Here is a 19,900-nt window from a genome sequence, read left to right as displayed (position 1 = left end):
CTCAAAGCTTCATGTCCTCCTCACACACTCTCTCAATGCTTCCCTCTCACTCCACCTCCTCAAAGCTTCATGTCCTCCTCACCCACTCTCTCAATGCTTCCCTCTCACTCCACATTCTCAAAGCATCATGTCCTCCTCAGCCATGCTCTCAATGCTTCCCTCTCACTCCACCTCCTCAAAGCTTCATGTCTTCCTCACCCACTCTCTCAATGCTTCCCCCTCATTCCACCTCCTCAAAGCTTCATGTTCTCCTCACCCACTCTCTCAATGCTCCTTCCCCCACTCCATACCTCAAAGCTTTCACCTCACCCTACCCCTCAAAGCCTCCCTCCCAACGCCTCCTCCCCTGTCCCTAACTGCGTGGACCTCAAACATCCAAGGTCTCCGCTCAAACCTGACATCTCTCAATCCAAGCCGCTGCTGATAAACCGGACATCATCTGTTTAACAGAATCCTTTCTCCCACAGGACATCCCTGAATCCTTAGTGTCTCTCCCCTGCTATTGTATTGTCTGATTTGATAGGCCCAAACCCCGCCCTGGCAGAGTTACACTTTACATCAATAACTTCATTTCTCACTGCTCTTGTACTGACCATACACCCCAAGAGAGTACCCATGGCAGTGACTTCCCCTCCAATCCCTCCTCTTGTTTGTCTGTGTGTCGTACCCTCCTCTGCGCAGTGACAACTCCATCTACATCTCTTTCTTGGACAACATGGACAAACCTTTAACCATTCATCCCAACTCTCTCTTCCTCATATGTGGTGATTTCAATTCTCACCATATCAATTGGTTGGGGTTGACTCAGCCTGTCATCCTTCCGAGGTCGGCATATTGAGTACCAGCTTGCTGGGATGAATGATCCCGGTGTGTACCCCGATTTAGAATAGGTACACCGTATCCCTGCGCATCGTAAGAAGCGACTAAGGGTTGGCGCCAGGAAGGGCACCCGGCCATAAAAACATTGCCTCAAACAGGGAACCATGATTGTCATGAGGCCCACAAGGCTAACCCCTGCTCCAGCGGGGAAAATGGCCTTAAAACGGTCATTCCTTCATTCATTTAATTGGTTGGGTGTTGTTGGTGCCTCTCTCACTAGCTATGGATTGACTCAATCTGTGAACTTTCCAACCCGGATTTCTCCCAATGGCAAATCCTCCCTTCTGGACCTGAAGACAAACTTCGCTGCAAATCTCTCCTGCTCTTCCTCTGCTACATTCGATTCATCTGATCATATGCTTGTGAGAGCCAACATCTCTATCGCTTTTGTCAGAGAGCTACCTCAGTGCTGGCAAGTCTGGCACTTCATTCAGGCAAACTGACAAGGACTGTAACCAGCCATCATTCTCCAGGACTGGTCTCCCATATCTACCCCCTCTGATATTAGCTAAGTCTGGGAATACTTCCACAGAAACCTGATCTCTACAGATTCATTCCCACCTCATCCTCAGTTATCCTACCCTTCTTCCTGCCCATGGTACAATGAATCCTGCGGTGAGGCAGCTGCTCTGAAACAACTTGTCTTCTCTTCTTGGAAAGCAAACCCGACCGATCACAGTTCATTCCAAAAAGTCTGCAACAAGTGTGTGTCTACTCTCAGGAGAGCTAGAAAACAACACAACTTCAAGAATGAACTTTCAAACTTTTCCCCTTTCTCTAAAATCTAGTAGCACGTTGTCAAGTCAGTCTCCCCTTACATCCCTTCCCTCTCTTCAAATGGCACCACAGCTGACCACTTGTGAGAAGGCCGAATGCCTCATTTCTGTTTTTCTTACAAATCTTCCCAAACTCCACCCCTCCTTCAGCGTCCTCAAACGTATTTTTGACTCGAAGTTCTCAAGAAACTCTTTTGGCAAGAAATGTTCGTTTCCCATTAATCGTACACTTTTCAAAATCCAATCTCACCCCTCCCCTCCAAATCGCCCCCATCACCCCTTCCCTCCAAAACTTCCCCATCACCCCTCCCCTCCAAAACTTCCCCATCACCCCTCCCCTCCAAATCTACCCCCTTGCCCCTCCCCTCCAAATCTTCCCCATCACCCATCTCTTTCAAATATTCCCCCTTGCCCCTCCCCTCCAAATCTTCCCCATCACCCATCCCTTTCAAATCTTCCCCCTTGCCCCTACCCTCCAAATCTTCCCCATCACCCCTTCCCTCCAAAACTTCCCCATCACCCCTCCCCCCCAAAACTTCCCCATCACCCCTCCCCTCCAAATCTACCCCCTTGCCTCTCCCCTCCAAATCTTCCCCATCACCCATCTCTTTCAAATATTCCCCCTTGCCCCTCCCCTCCAAATCTTCCCCATCACCCATCCCTTTCAAATCTTCCCCCTTGCCCCTCCCCTCCAAATCTTCCCCATCCCCCCTTCCCTCCAAAACTTCCCCATCACCCCTCCCCTCCAAATCTACCCCCTTGCCCCTCCCCTCCAAATCTTCCCCATCACCCATCTCTTTCAAATCTTCCCCCTTGCCCCTCCCCTCCAAATCTTCCCCATCACCCATCCCTTTCAAATCTCCCCCCTTTCCCCTTCCCTCCTAAACTCCCCCCACACCCCTCCCCTCCGAGACTCTCCATCGCTCCTCCCCTCCTAGACTCCCTTCTCACCCTTCCTCCTCAAAGCGGCCGCTCCGCATCTTCCCCCTTCCAACTTTCACCTTCATCTCCATCTCCCCCAACATTCTGCCTCGCTCTTCCCCCTCCTCAAATAACACCTCACTGTGCCTCACCCAATCACCATCAAACCTTTTGTCCACCCCATTCTTCCCTTTCTCCAAGTTATTCTGAAATGTCTGACAAACCTTCAACAGCTCTCCCTAACTCTTCCTCCTCTTCCACATCTTACCCTACCCCCCCCCCCCCTGTTCTGTATCCGATGCTCCCCCTTCCTCTTCATTAACGGTATGGACCTCAAACATCCGGGGCCTTCGCTCAAACTTGACTGATCTCTCCATACAGGTTGCTTCTGACAAACCAGACGTGATCTGCTTAACAGAAACTTTCCTCCTTCATGATGTCTCTGATTCCTTGGTATCTCTCCCAGGTTACTCCCTCCTCCGGTATGATAGACCCGAGCCTCGTCCTGGAGGTGGGGTTGCTATCTTTATAACAAAAACTCTCTTCCTCACTCGCCCTGCACTGCCCTCTCTCCACCTCACCCCCAGGAATACCTTTGGCTGCGGCTTCCCCTTCACTCCCACCTTTTGTTCATATGTGTGTTGTCCCGTCCACCAAACAGTGATGACTCCATCGACATCTCGCTGTCTGATAATATGGACCAACTTCTATCTACCCATCCCAACTCTCTCTTCCTCATATGTGGTGATTTCAATTGTCACCATGCCAGTTGGCTGGGTGTGGGTACCTCTCTCACCAGCCATGGCTCTTCAGCAAAGGACTTCTGCGACTCACTGGGACTGACACAATCTGTCAATTTCCCGACCCGGATCTCAGTCAACGGAGCATCTTCTCTTCTGGACTTGGTTATGACTAACTTCCCTGAAAATGTCTGCTGCTTTTCTTCTGCTCCAATCGGCTCTTCTGATCATGTGCTTGTTAAAGTGGACCTCTCTCTGACCATTCTCAGAGAGCCTCCTCAGCGTCGACGAGTCTGGCGTTTCACTCAGGCCAACTGGCACGGTCTTCAAGCAGCCATCAATCATCTGGACTGGTCTCCCATCTCTACTGCCTCTGACATCAACTCATCCTGGGAATTCTTCCAAAGTAAATTGCTCTCTCTCATGCACAGATTTATCCCATCTCGTCTTCAGTTGTCATACCCTTCCTCCCGTCCATGGTACACCGAATCTTGTGGTGATGCTATTGCCCAGAAACAACTTGCTTTCGTCTCCTGGAAAGCAAATCCAACGGAAGGAAATCTCATTTTCTTTCACAAAGCCCGAAACAAGTGTGTGTCCACCCTCAGGAGAGCCAGGAAACAATATCGCTCCGTTCTCAAGACCGAACTCTCTTATCTGTCTCCCTCTTCCAAATCCTGGTGGCGTCTGGTCAAATCTGTTTCTGGTGTTTGTTCCCCCTCCACCCCCTCCCTCACCTCAAACGGCTACACGGCTGACTCTGCACGTGAAAAAGCTGAATGCCTCAACTCTGTGTTTGGCTGTTTGCCTCTAAATCTTGTGTCCCAAACCCATCCCTCTCTGTACCCACCGTACCCAGTCATACCCAGCTGCTCCTGGACTCTGTGTTCTTTCCTCCTGACAAGGTGGAAAAGTTTCTGTCAACCCTCGACTCTGATTCTGCAACTGGACCTGACGGCATCAGCCCACGGGTCCTAAAATCCTGTTCTTCCGCTCTTTCACTCCCTCTCTCTGTTCTCTTCACCCTCTCTTTTGCTCAAGGTCATCTTCCATCTGCTTGTAAATCAGCCAACATCACCGCTTTGCACAAAAAAGGTGCAAAAACAGATCCTAGCAACTACAGACCAATCAGCCTTCTCCCAATTATCAGCAAAGTCATGGAATCCATCATTGCTTCAGATATGAAATCTTTCCTCTTCTCCAATGGCTTGATCTCTGATCATCAATTTGGTTTCAGACCTGGTCACTCTACTCTGGACATGCTGCTTCTGCTTTCTCAACAATGGACGGAGGTCCTCAATGCCAAACAGGAAATTAGAGCTGTCTACCTTGACATATCACGTGCCTTCGATACGGTCTGGCACCCCGCTCTGCTCACCAAACTCTCCCCCTTTGGTGTCCATGGAAATCTCCACGCTTGGCTGGCAGACGTCCTCTCTAGTCGTCGTCAACGTGTGGCCCTGAATGGGTTTCTCTCATCTCCTCTTCCTGTTCAGGCTGGAGTTCCCCAAGGCAGTGTTCTGGGCCCTGTGCTTTTTCTGGTCTTCATCAATGATCTCTCTGACTCTCTGTGAATATCCTCTCTATGTCTTTGCTGTTGACTCTACTCTCTGTCGCTCCATTCCTCATCCCTCAGATCAGCAGTCTGCAGCCTCCTCACTCTCTGCAGACCTGGACAAAATCACAGACTGGGCAAACAAGTGGAACATGTCTTTCAATCCTGACAAATCTCACACTCTTACGATGTCTCTCCGAAAAGACCGACTGGACAACCCTCCCATCCACTTTCTGAATAATCCTCTCCACGAAGTTCTGTCACTCAAGCTTTTGCGTCTCACTATCTGCCATGATCTTTCCTGGGAAAACCACATTTCAAATCTGGCCTCCAAAGCCAGTCGCCGACTGGGCATCCTCCATCGTGCGAAGTCCTTCCTTGGCACACCTGAGCTCCTCACCACATACAAGGCTTTCATATGCAGCTCAATGGAATACTGCTCTCCCCTCTGGGCTGGTGCTCCTGCCTCACACCTAGCTCGTCTTCACGCTGTTGAAACCAAAGCGTTCAGAATCATTGGAATCTCCCGTGATGAAGCTAACTCCAAGGGCCTTTCACTCACTCACCGCAGGGAGGTTGGTGGTCTTTCCGTCTGCTACCGACTCCTCTCTGGCCTTGCCCCCCCAGGTCTCTCTGGGCTTTGTCCCCCAAATGTTCCTACAGGTCGCACAAGATCTGCCTGCAACCCTCTTATGGTTAAATTGCCAAAATCAAGACTCTCTGCTCACCTTCACTCCTTCATTCCTCTTTTCTCCTGCCTCTGGAACAAACTCCCTCACTCTCTTCAATCCCACTCCACCCTCCAGGTCTTTAAAACAGCTGTTCACCACCATCTCTTATCTTCCCCCATCCAAAACCTTGATCTTTTCTACCCCCACTAATTTCACCCCAAATCCACTTTTTTGAAATACCAACTTCTGTCCTGGAAGTCCTTGGTGTCCTTGTGTTTTATACTTCTCCCACCCCCCCCCCCCTTCCCACGCCTCCTCCCCCCAAGCCCTCTCCCTCCCACACATCTCCCTGCCCTCAAATGTTATGTTTGTGTGCTTCCCCTTCTCTCCCCATCTTGTCCTCCGCTCCCTCTTTTTATATATCTTGTTTGTCTGGTTGATTTGTTTGTGAAATAAATGTTAGCTCTTTCACGAGCCTCGATTCAGTATACAAAAAAAAATCAAAAAAAAAAAAATCTTGTGTTCCCAAACTTTCTCTCTCGGTACCCACCCTTCCCAGTCGTATGCACCTGCTCCTAGACTCTGCATCTTTTGCACCTAAGAAGGTGGAGAAGGTTATTTCAACCCTTAACTTTGACTCTGGTACTTGACTGGATGGTGTTGTGGAACTAATTAATCTAGCCTTGATTGATAGACAGGAGACTAGAAATAATGTCCACAAACTGTTTAGATAATCGACTGATTTTTAATGAAACATGGAGGACTTTGCTTAGGTTACAAAAAGATATACATCAAAGGACTTCAAAAAAACCACTTGGTAAGAACTCCAGAAAAGAACACACATACATACAATAATTTCTCAGCAAAATCCTGAATCCTTTTTGCAGTACATCCTTTCTTATACTTGTGAAGGAAAAGAAAATGGGCCTGGGCTGAGGGGAAGAGAGAGAGGAAGGGGGGAACGAGATAAGAAAAGTTTCAAGACATTCAAGCGTGATGAAGGCAAACTGGCTTTTTCCCATTCGTTTCATCTTGGGAGAGGTTTTGTGTTACAGAAAATACAATTCAGTTATTGTGAAGCATACAGTTATAATATAATACATTTCCCATTTTGTAACTTGCATCGAATTAACAGAGCATTAACTCACAATTGTGTCAATCCATGGATTCCCTAGAGAACGGTATTTCTCCAGCCCAGTTGCTAAGTCACAATCTAATCTTTTTGTGGGATGTGCCGTGGGTGACCTTGCAGGGAGCTCAACCCTAATTAAAAAATAGTTTTACAACAGTTACAACTGTGGACAACTTTTTTCCCAAACTTATACATATGTTGAAATCTGAATACACAGCTTATTTGTTGAATAAAAAGATTATATAGATATATTTTTTTATAAAGAGTACATTTATTTGTTATAATTGGAAGAAGCTTATTTGTTTTAATTCAGACGTGTTGATTTGATTTTAAGAGGGAGTGGAGACGTGCAGCTTGGTTGCCCCTAGCTACCATTTCTACACTGGCAAGCCCTGTGAGAATTCCTCAGTTGCACAAATTTCAAACTTGTCCAAAGCTCTCAGACAAATAAAATGGAATACACTCAACGCTGACCAATATATGTGTTTATGAAGCTTAAGTACGCAATTAACACTTAAGTGTTTGCAACATCAGGTGGAGGCTCAAGGAAATCCACTTAACTTACACAAATGAAGTACACAATTAATTTATTTTCCCTCACAACGGCATCAGCTCACGTGTCTTAAAATCCTTCTCTGCTGCTCTTGCACATCCTCTCTCTGTCATTAACCATAGGTCATCTTCCCTCTGCTTGGAAATCCACCAACATCACTGGATTACATTAAAAAGTGCAGAAACCAATCCCCTTAACTCCAGACCTATCAACTACATAACCCCTCCACCCCCCTCACTTCTCCCTCCCCACCTCAGGTTTCTGCAGGGTGCATGTGGTCCACCATCAACCCCCTTCTGGTGAAACTCCCTAAATCCAGGGTCACTGCTCAACTCCATTCATTCGTTCTTCTTTTTTCCCTCCTTTGGAACCAACCTCCACATTATCTTTAATCTCCCTCCTCCCTCCATGTCTTTAAGACAGCTGTTCACCACCATCTCAGATCATTCCCCATACAAAACCATGACCTTTTATACCCCTGTTAAACTCCCACCCTCAAGTTGACCTCATTCCAAATTTCCAGTTTTTCCTTCCAAGAGTTTGCTTCTGTATCCATCTTGTCCACCCCATTTGTCCTCCCCCTAACCATCTTTACTCCCCACACTCGTTATCTATCCAAGTCTCCCTTCTCCCTCTAATTTTTCTTTCAACTCCTGCTGTTTTTATCCCCCCACCCCCTTTATACTGTTCCTTTTGTCCTGTTGCATCCTGATCTGTTCAGTGTTCTAGCTCTTCCATGAGCCTTGACTCTATAGACAAAAAAATCAGAATAAGCCTCAAATTAATGTTTTTGTTTTTGTTTTTTTTTACCAAAAAGTACTAATTATGTACTTTTGTGTGGCTGTTCAGCACGTTTAGTAAACTTCGTTCATTATGATACATGCTGTGATGTTTACAGTTTCCTATCTTGTTGTTTATTTACTCCAGGCCCTCAGTAGGAGCAGAGAATGTCAAACGAGACGGAAAACCGTGAGAATGGCACAGTCAACTCTCAGGCAGTTACTAACACACAACCTGGCCAACTGCATCTTCATACTACACAGGTGTGCACCTTGGATGTATGAAAGGAGGCTTTGCCTTGGTTTAAAGTGCATAATAATCAAAGCTCACATCTGTTTCCCATAGTACAAGGAATGGAATGTGGTTTTAGAAGACATACGACAAATGAGAAATGTTCCTCCTTGTACCAACTGCTTTTCAAGTAAAACGACAGAATAAACAGATTTGTGGTAAAAACGAAAAGCCAGGGACCCTCCTGCACTACTAAATCAAGGCAGATTTGAAACCATGCTGCCAGAGCAGCCTGAGGGTAGCCTGATGTATAGGGCTGTTCACGTTAAAATATGTTATTAGACAAATGGCTCAAATTACAAAAGTATAAACTTATCCCTTTGGATGGTCAGGTTTTTTAAATTGTGGATATCATCAGTGTGTAAAAAATAAACATATATATTGTTACGGACCGCGGATAGGATGTTGTTTTGCTGAGCGGATGGCGCCGCGGCCCTAACAGTTACCCCGACTAACCCGATTCCTGGACGTTGGCCAAAATCGCGCCACAGATATTCAATATGGAAACCTCTAAAGCGACCGAATGTAAAGAGGAAGAAGAAGACGTACAGAAGAATAACAGGATTTATTATTTACACACACTAAAGCAAAAGGAGCAGTCAAGGTTATATACAGGGAAAATGGAAAAAGCAGGTGACACAGTGAAAATACTAGCTTAACTATACAAGCTTAACTTATTCCCTGGGACAAGACAAACAAAACAAACTCACGTACACAAGAAGGATGGAATGGCAGGAATGAATGCTGGAAGGAGGAATGGGAAGGTTCAGCTGGGGCAGATGGTTCGGGCTTGATCCCGCACGAGACGTCGGGCTGGACCTCGACGGCCACCGATGCCACCGCAATCTGGTTCCCGCGGGGTAACGGGTCGAAGCGGCCTGGTGGAGTCAACTGCTGGTGGAGCCAAAACTACTGGTGGGGCGCAACTCTTTCGTTGCACTTCTTACTTCGCACTTCTGTCAAAGGCTTCCCCGCGCTTCTTGTTTCGCACTTCTGTCAAGGCTTCCCCGCGCTTCTCTCGCACTTCTCCGAACTCATCTACTGCCTCAATCGTCTGCTCGTGCCGCTGTGTGGACGTCGCGTGCTTTTTCCAGGACTCGTCTGAGGTGGGGGCGTCTTCTGCGGGTTATATATGCCACGCCCCTGAACCTTCGCGAACCTCCTTGATGTTTCTCTCCACACCCTCTCCAAGTCCAACCCCTTGTTCGTGGTTGGTTGAGTGGGGCTGACTCACTCCTCCCCTCTATGACGAGGTGGGGACACGCCTTTCTTCCCCGACCCGAGCACATGTTCAATGGCGGCAATTGCAGCAAACCGCCCAATTCAGTCGGCAAAGGATGCAAAAAGGGGAATGCAGTTGGTAATGGAGGCTTTGAGGGAATTGAAAGGGGATCTATCTTATGTAATTCAGTGCAATGGAGTATTAAGTTAATGGAAGACAAGGCCTTACCCTAATACACATAACTAGTGGGGTCACCCGTGGGAATCCCACGGGCATGGACGTGTGTGACATTTCGACATATTGAGTTAGATGCTGCACCTGTTTCACAATAACACACATACACACACACACACACACACACACACACACACACACACACACACACCTCGTTTTTTCATTTCTGTATCTCACAATTCGGTCTCTCTCTTATTCACACACCCACACAAACACACACACACACACACACACACACACGTACACCGACACACATATACACATACACACACACATATATACACACACACGCAAACGCACATACACATACACACACACACACACACACATGCACGCACACGTACACACACATGTACACCGACACATGCATATACACATACACACATATACACATACACATATGGATACACACACATGCACACACATACACATATACACACACAGACACATACACATATACACATACACACACACACAGACACACACACACATGCACACACATACACACACACACACACACACACACATACACACACACACACACACACACACACACGCACCCACACTGACACACACCCACACTGACACACACCCACACTGACACACACCCACACCTACACTGACACACACCCACACTGACACAGACCCACACTGACACACACCCACACCCACACCCACACTGACACCCACGTCCCACACCCAAACTGACACACACCCAAACTGACACACACATACACATACACACACACACATACACTAGACACACACACACACAGACACACACACACACATGCATACACATACACACATATACATACATACACACACACACACACACACACGTACACACACATGTACACCCACACATATGCACACACATATATATATACACATACAGACACACATATATACACATACAGACACACACATATATACACATACACACATATATATACACACACATACACATGTGTACACACACATGTACACCAACACACATGCACACACATACACATATGCACATACACATATACACACACATATATATTGTTACGGACACGACTTATTAAGATGTTATGCTGGGCCGAGCGGAATGGCCGCCGTGTTCGCACAAGTTACCCGATTATACTCGAACGTTGGCCGAATCGCGCTACGCTAGATCAATGAAGGAAAGGACACAACGGCTGGGTTAAATGACACGACACCAGGGGTACAGTTCTCAAGACCTCCGGAGGAGGATATAATATGGGATATGCAGAACGTTTAGATTACACGGCACAAGAGGTACAGCACAGAAAGGTGGGCACTTATACACGGTCTTATCTTAATCCCGACAGACCACAGACAAACGGGACAAGACTGACTCACACAGGGATTGATGGCAAGTAAGGGCAGAATCGATGGCTCAAGGTGCACCTTGGCTCAGGGGCAGAATCGACCCGGTCCGGTCCAAAGATGCGGGTAGGTATCGTCGCGCTGGAGGTGGCGTCCGTTCTTCTTCGTAGCTGGGGCGCATCTCACGTCACCTCCGTCTTCCTGCGCCTGTCCAGCGGGGAGTGACACGCCCTCGGCTCGTTAGCTCCGCCCCAGATGGAATCGGTCCGCCGCTTCTTATTGGGTGCGGGGGGTTACCGGGCTCCACCCTTGACGAGGAGCTGACAGTGAGCCCCTGAGTGGTAACCCCGTCGGAGCACATGGTCAATGGCGGCTAACCAAGCCGGAGTGAGGACGCGCACTCCCCGCGCCGCTGTTGTTGTTGTTGGTGTTGTTGTTTCATGAGGAAGAGATGCGGGGAGGTATTGGGAGGTCCTAAACTTACTACTGGTGCCATACAATCACATTCTGGTGCAACGAAGAGTCAGAATTAATGGAAACGAGTCCTTAACTGACATAGACTAAGAATAACTAGCAAGATGTCCTATAGTTGTCTACGTGAGATGCGGTGAACCTGGGCACGACATTTAATGGGGGAAAAAGGGGAAGGTCGGGGCTACAGAGTGTTATTTACAGACAATGGGACTAGGGAATGGGGGATTGGGGATAGTTGGGGAGTATTGGGGAAATAGGGGAATATTTACAAGCGGATATGGATGGAGGCCAAATCCCATATCCGCAACATTGCACCCTTCTCTACCTCGGGGCGTCCCGACCCGATAAATCTTTACCTACTTTAGTGTGGCACTCAGAAGTAGTTCCCTCTACTATTAACTCTACCCTGAGTGCGACAGTTTTACAGATGTTCACAAATGAGTAAATATGTCCCCCTGCGACGTTGCACCCTTCTCCTCACAGAAACACACCCACAGGATAACCGAATCGCGGAAAGAATCCTCAAACTAAACATACAGCCGGTAGGGAGCATTATTTACAATTGACGCTACTTTATTTACAAGACTAACCCAGGACCTGTGATTGTTCTTTCTGGGGGGGAGACAGTCTGCTCTGCATCAATGCACCATTAAAGCACCCAAAAACGCACCAAAGCACCCTCAAGCACCAATCGGTGCAGTCACCATTGTTCATGAAAATAAAAACAACAACCCCTAACCCTGCAGGTGTCTCTTGCTCTTCGGCTCCCTCTGCTGGTTATTATTATTGTCTTCCAGTTGTTGTCTTTCTTTCATTTTCTTACTGGCGGCCTATTTGCAATAAAGTGTGCCCCATGTGTCCTTTTTATTTTCTTTATTTATGGCCCACAGGGCCGACTACGTGTGGTTCACCTGTGGGGCATCGGTGCCCTGTGGCCAAGGTCCGCCAGCAAGATTTCGGGCCCTCATGGCCGGTTCCAGCAGAGGGGCCATGCCCCAACCCATGGGGTCCATCAGTGGTGCTCGGCCACAGGCATGTGGTCCATAATGTGGTGCATCGATGCAGACAGCTGGTTCTGAGAGTGCCGGGCGCACAATGCCCGACTAATGCACGCTCCCCTCGGCACCCAATGGCGCACAGGTCATGTGGGAGACAAAAGGGGAAAGACAATGAGCGAGGGGTAAGGTCACAAGGGTACACATCAATAAGGCAATGCAAGGCGAAATGCGTACGGAGAGCGAAGTGAGAAAGCTCGTCCCTACCGTACGTCACCCCCCTGTCACCTACCCTACCCTTGCCCTTACCCCATATGTACAAAATCTACACATTTACAAATTCGTCACTACTGTCACGTCTTCCCCATATTTCCCCTATACCAAATTCGTCTCCACAATCCCTCTACTTCAAAATTTGCCATCACCAAATTCATCATCAATCCTCATAAGGAGGCAGAGATGGAACATCAAAGCACAATGTCACACCCACGTCATGATGCGTCTCACATTCCAAACATCTGCACAATAAAATAACAAAACATGGCATGGTGTGGAGGTACGTCATCTCAGGTGAGTGCATGTAGATGGTGCGAGGAGACTTCAATCCTAACTATCCTCTAAATGACATTAACACACTTTACACTACCCGGGGTCTTTCCCTGCCAATCCATTGGCCAACTTACTCTATGGGTTCTAAAAACCAATTCCCATTGACCAAACTGTGGTGCCTCTCAATTTGGGGTCTCACTCCCCCGATTCATCTCCCGGTGCCTTCGCACAATTTCTGGGCTGTGACGTGTAGCTCTCCCAGCAGGTCTACCCACCTGCACACCTCCACCACTGCAGTTGCCTCCGAGCTTACCTGCTCCTTACCCTAACCTAACTACCTGGGGAAGGCCCTCTGGCGCTCTCCCCACTCGGTGCCCTCTCTGGCACTGGGCTACCTGGGTCTGTCCTCCGGATCCTCGGGCCCCACTGACACTAACGGCTCCCAGAGCCCACCTGCGGCCTCACCTGGCCGACATCCTCACAGTGGTGGAGTGCCCAACCAACTACACACACTAACAGGCTACACGCCCAGCCATTTCCACAACACTAATGCACCCATCCACAACACCATTCTGCAACCGCACCACAAATGCCAATATCCAACCACAATTTACCTATACCCTCTACCTAACACTTACACTACCCGCCCCGGGTATCCGTGATGGGGGTCCACTCTTCCCCCATTCACACCTTCGCACCATCCACTCCACTCCACAATTTCCACCATTCTCACTCCATGTATTCCACACACCTGCACTTGCACACCTGTGCTCTCACACCTGGTGCCACCTGCACCCTTCTCTCCCCAAGCGCATTCGTGCTGATCCACAACACTCACTACTCATACACTGCTCCACACACCTGTCCAGCTCTCACACAGCATCATCTCATCTAACTACTCCCCTCTGAAACTTGCGCTTCCCAGTCGTCCCTTTAACTATTGCGCTCCCACGTCATTATAATCCACACTAATCTACCTGCGTCCCCACTACAGGTATCCTTGTCACTAACTAACCTTAACGTCACCTAATGTCATCTTCGCTAGATCCCTACACACCATATCCTAACCCACCCGGGCTAGTTTTCACTGCCATATACCCCATAAGCTATAGCTCCTTTGCCCCCACCTTTGTGAGGGATGACAGAGTTGCCATCCCACCACATCGGGCATCTCCCACTACCAATTTTGCACATCAAATTTCAACAAATCAAAAATTTGCCAATCACTACTCATCATCTGCCAATCATTACTGCCAATCCTTTGCCAATCATCAAATTTTGTTTTTCTAATTTCGGGGCCAAAACACTATCCTCATCACCCGTCTACTTATTAGATCCTCTCGGTGCGCCGTGACATCATTAAACTCGGTTCGTAAAGCCGAGCAATGAATTTGGGTGGTTTGGTCGCCTGCAGGTTGAATCCGTCCGGCTTTCGGTTCAAGGGAGGTGGTTTGGTTGGACCGAGGCTCCACGCACCATCTCGGCGCGGCACCTTGCGGTCCCGGGCCCGATGGCTCAATCTCCCTCGGTCGGAACCCCGTCCCCACGAGGGGGCACCGTTCCGCTTCCTCCCACTCGCCCTCGAACCGGTCGCCTCGCCCGCCAAGGCCCGGACTCGACCGTGCGGGGCGGGGCCAAGCCCGAATCGGCAACGACGCTTCGAAGAGAAGCGACGCAGCATCGACCCGCGCCGGGCCTCGCACCCAACAAAGCACCCCTCGCACCGAGCGCTCGCATCGGCTATCCGTCGCCCTAACCGCTAACCTGGTTACCGTCGATGCTTTACTTGCATGCTCACAAGCATACGCTACCCCTTTCACCCTCACAAAAACACACCCATTCGCCGACGCACACTTTTTCCTCCCACGCGTGCCATTTCCACTCACACGGGACCCTTCACCAACGCCCGGATGCTTCCTCGATCCCAAGCGCGCGAAAATTCTTTTGTCGCTAAACATCCTCTTACAAAATCTCCCCGCACAATACACAGCACGTCTCACCTTCGGGGTTCTTCTTCCTCCCTGCACCAAAACCTGCAAACTTCCATTTGGATTAACGAGTACATCATCATGATGTGAGCAGGGACTTTGTACATAATCCATTTCTCCCTGCAATTCCCGGGCTACCTCCGTCATCTCTTCAATTTTAATTCCCAGCACTGCTTTTTCTTTATTCACCTCGACGACCGCTGGCTTTAATAAAACACCCTCTACCTCATCGGTCGCCGGCTTTTCCAAACCCCGTGTCGCGATTTCTACCCCCGTCATTGTACCCGTGCTTTCCTCCGCTTCGCTCAACCAGCGCTTTTCGACCCGCTTTACCTCCTCGTGCACCCCTGGGACCCTTTCGCCCAACTTGCGGTCTCTGTCCCTCTGCTCCCTTGCCTCTCTATCGGCCCTCATTCCGTTCGTTGTTGCTTCAATTTCGTTTAACAATCGCTCACTGTTCCGGTTCAAAAGGGCTTCCATTTCAGCCATAAATAATTGCATGTCTTCCACCGTTGGTACAAAGGGCGCGGCAAAATTTGGTGCCGCTGTAACCACGTGCGCGAGAGCGCCATTTTGTGCACCTGATACCTCCTCAACCACACCTTCTTTACTCTCCTCCACCATTTTCCCCACTTCTTCCCTGGGGTCCTGGGTCGATTCTACCCCACTCTCCTCTACCGGAACCCAGCCGTCTTGATCTGCCATAGCGCGACTTTCAAAATTCGGGTTTTTATTTTTTTTTGTAAAACACAATCAAATTTCGCCGTTATAATTTCGAGCGCGTGAAACGCGCTCCGGGACCGATCCCACTTCCCGACACCAATTGTTACTCTAATAGTACAATTGGTGTTCCAAAATTTGGGCTAAATGAATTTAGTCCCAGGTCCGAATCCAACTCCTGACAACCAATTGTTACGGACACGACTTATTAAGATGTTATGCTGGGCCGAGCGGAATGGCCGCCGTGTTCGCACAAGTTACCCGATTATACTCGAACGTTGGCCGAATCGCGCTACGCTAGATCAATGAAGGAAAGGACACAACGGCTGGGTTAAATGACACGACACCAGGGGTACAGTTCTCAAGACCTCCGGAGGAGGATATAATATGGGATATGCAGAACGTTTAGATTACACGGCACAACAGGTACAGCACAGAAAGGTGGGCACTTATACACGGTCTTATCTTAATCCCGACAGACCACAGACAAACGGGACAAGACTGACTCACACAGGGATTGATGGCAAGGAAGGGCAGAATCGATGGCTCAAGGTGCACCTTGGCTCAGGGGCAGAATCGACCCGGTCCGGTCCAAAGATGCGGGTAGGTATCGTCGCGCTGGAGGTGGCGTCCGTTCTTCTTCGTAGCTGGGGCGCATCTCACGTCACCTCCGTCTTCCTGCACCTGTCCAGCGGGGAGTGACACGCCCTCGGCTCGTTAGCTCCGCCCCAGATGGAATCGGTCCGCCGCTTCTTATTGGGTGCGGGGGGTTACCGGGCTCCGCCCTTGACGAGGAGCTGACAGTGAGCCCCTGAGTGGTAACCCCGTCGGAGCACATGGTCAATGGTGGCTAACCAAGCCGGAGTGAGGACGCGCACTCCCCGCGCCGCTGTTGTTGTTGTTGGTGTTGTTGTTTCATGAGGAAGAGATGCGGGGAGGTATTGGGAGGTCCTAAACTTACTACTGGTGCCATACAATCACATTCTGGTGCAACGAAGAGTCAGAATTAATGGAAACGAGTCCTTAACTGACATAGACTAAGAATAACTAGCAAGATGTCCTATAGTTGTCTACGTGAGATGCGGTGAACCTGGGCACGACATTTAATGGGGGAAAAAGGGGAAGGTCGGGGCTACAGAGTGTTATTTACAGACAATGGGACTAGGGAATGGGGGATTGGGGATAGTTGGGGAGTATTGGGGAAATAGGGGAATATTTACAAGCGGATATGGATGGAGGCCAAATCCCATATCCGCAACAATATATATACACATACACACATGTACACCCACACACACACAAACACACACACACATATACACACACACACACACATATACACATACAGACACACACACACACACAGACATATATATACACATACACATATATGCACACACACACACACACACACACACACACACACACACACACACACACACACACACACACACGTGCACACACACACACACACACACACACACACACACACACACGTCCCACATGTATATATCCCACATCCCACATGTATATACATGTTTAAAGTGTACGTGCCCTTCCCCCCTCCCCCGCCCGGCAACGCTGAGTACTTCTGCTAGTAACTAATGAAATAAAAACGAAGAAATATCTCTGGGTAATTTCCTGAAACTCGGTGAAATTCGCTGAAATTCGCTGAAATTCGCTCGGTGTATCGGTGAAATATTTTATTTGGGCGGTGTAGAATTGCTTCGAACGAAATATCTCGAAGCAATTTCCCGTCTGTGTTTCATGTCCATGCACACGTGAAATGGAGTTTGTTTTTGCACACGTGAAATGAACATGTGAACCTTTACTTCCGGATAATAATGTTGAATGAAATAAAAACGAAGAAATATAGTGGGGTCACCCGTGGGACATTTCGACATATTGAGTTAGATGCTGCACATTCAAAATGGTTACTGGCAATTCATCAGATCCAGAAATGGTGTAATGAACACAATTTATTTATTTCACATAATATGTGACCCCTCACTCCTCTCCACCTGACACTCTCCTCTCTCCACCTGACACTCTCCTCTCTCCACCTGACACTCTCCTCTCTCCACCTAGCACTCCTCTCCTCTCCAATCCCTCACATTCCTCTCCTCTCCAATCCCTCACATTCCTCTCCTCTCCAATCCCTCACCTCTCCAATCCCTCACACTCCTCTCCTCTCCAATCCCTCACTCCCCTCTCCAATCGCTCCTCACTCGCCTCTCCAATCGCTCCTCACTCGCCTCTCCAATCGCTCCTCACTCGCCTCTCCAATCGCTCCTCACTCGCCTCTCCAATCGCTCCTCACTCGCCTCTCCAATCGCTCGTCACTCGCCTCTCCAATCGCTCCTCACTCGCCTCTCCAATCGCTCCTCACTCGCCCCTCCAATCGCTCCTCACTCGCCTCTCCAATCGCTCCTCACTCGCCTCTCCAATCGCTCCTCACTCGCCTCTCCAATCGCTCCTCACTCGCCTCTCCAATCGCTCCTCACTCGCCTCTCCAATCGCTCCTCACTCGCCTCTCCAATCGCTCCTCACTCGCCTCTCCAATCGCTCCTCACTTGCCTCTCCAATCGGCTTTCCCCGTCTCGTTTCTCTCGTTTTTCTCCCGTCTCGTTCTTTTTCTTGCTCCAAATCGGCCCGTCTCGCCCGTCGGCCCGTCTCGCCCGTCGGCCCGTCTCGCCCATCGGCCCTTCGGCCCGTCTCGCCCGTCGGAATCGGAAATCGGGCCGTCTTGCTTTCTTGCTTGCGCGTAAATAAATTGTGTTCATTACACCATTTCTGGATCTGATGACTTGCCAGTAACCATTTTGTAAAAATGAATGTGCAGCATCTAACTCAATATGTCGAAATGTCACACACATCCATGCCCGTGGGATTCCCACGGGTGACCCCGCAAGTTTGCATTGACGTTCGTCGACGGACTCGTTCGCCCGTCTCATTCGCTTTCTTGCTATTCAAGTCTGCGTTCTTCATCGATCGTCTCATTCATTTTGGAAATAGAAGTTTCCACGCAGCGCATGAATTGTCACGATCCTCAAGAGGAAGTGTCTCGTAATCATCAAATGATAGATGGCAAGTAAATTATATTGTGGAAAATTAAAGATTTCAAATAAACCTATTTAAAGTGTATGCGCACATAACTAATAAAAAAAACGAAGAAATATCTCTCGGTAATTTCCTGAAACATATTTTACTTCCGGCTAATGTTGAATGAAATAAAAACGAAGAAATATATGTCGGCATCATTGTTGACGTTTTTGTGACGACTGTCATCAAACGAAAAAGTAATATATCTAACGGAAAAGCAAAAGCGAATTTTTAATATATATCGACACATTGCCGTCGGTGTCATGTTGGGCGGTGTATGATACACCATGACGCGATTTTTAAAAATATATCTCTGCATTTTCCCGCGTGTGTGGAATGTTTGTGGAAAATTAAAGATTTCAAATAAACCTATTTAAAGTGTATGCGCACATAACTAATAAAAAAAACGAAGAAATATCTCTCGGTAATTTCCTGAAACATATTTTACTTCCGGCTAATAATGTTGAATGAAATAAAAACGAAGAAATATATGTCGGCATCATTGTTGACGTTTTTGTGACGACTGTCATCAAACGAAAAAGTAATATATCTTAACGGAAAAGCAAAAGCGAATTTTTAATATATATTGACACGTTGTCGTCGGTGTCATGTTGGCCGGTGTATGATATGACGCGATTTTAAAAAATATATCCCTGCATTTTCCCGCGTGTGTGGAATGTTCTCAATTATTGCTGACACCGAGTCTGAAACCATCGATAAAAATGAAATCATATGGTGAGTTAGATTGGAGATAAAGGCGTGAGAGAGACTCAATGGCCTTGAGTTGAAGTTACAGGCGTTTGAGAATTCATTTCGTTCTATAAACGGCAACTTTCATCGGATTTTCTTCCCGTTTTTTTTCAACCGAGTCTAAAACTATGTTAGCAACTGTGAAAAATGAAATGATATATCGAATTTGATTTGAAATAAAACTGGGAGAGAGAGCAAGACACCACGGGCCTACAAAACAGGCCTCAAAGCTA

General features: G+C 48.3%; 1 protein-coding gene across 5 annotated transcripts in view; it reads left to right on the top strand.

The window, feature by feature from the left end:
* The window catches only part of LOC137430050 (cyclic AMP-responsive element-binding protein 1), a 107,428-nt gene that overhangs the window by 27,322 nt on the left and 60,206 nt on the right, over positions 1-19,900 (top strand). For 4 of the 5 annotated variants that reach the window (XM_068120566.2, XM_068120576.2, XM_068120550.2 and 1 more), the window contains exon 2: positions 8,155-8,270. In XM_068120566.2, the coding sequence (XP_067976667.1) occupies positions 8,175-8,270 (96 nt within the window). In that variant the 5' untranslated portion in view covers positions 8,155-8,174. Of the gene's footprint in view, positions 1-8,153; positions 8,271-19,900 lie in introns of those variants that run through there. The other variant, XM_068120581.2, reaches the window with a different exon arrangement.

This window comes from Myxine glutinosa, chromosome 1 (genome assembly GCF_964187855.1).
Source record: "Myxine glutinosa chromosome 1, kmMyxGlut1.1, whole genome shotgun sequence".
Taxonomy (NCBI): Eukaryota; Metazoa; Chordata; class Myxini; order Myxiniformes; family Myxinidae; genus Myxine; species Myxine glutinosa.
This window is presented reverse-complemented; position numbering and strand designations above follow the sequence as displayed.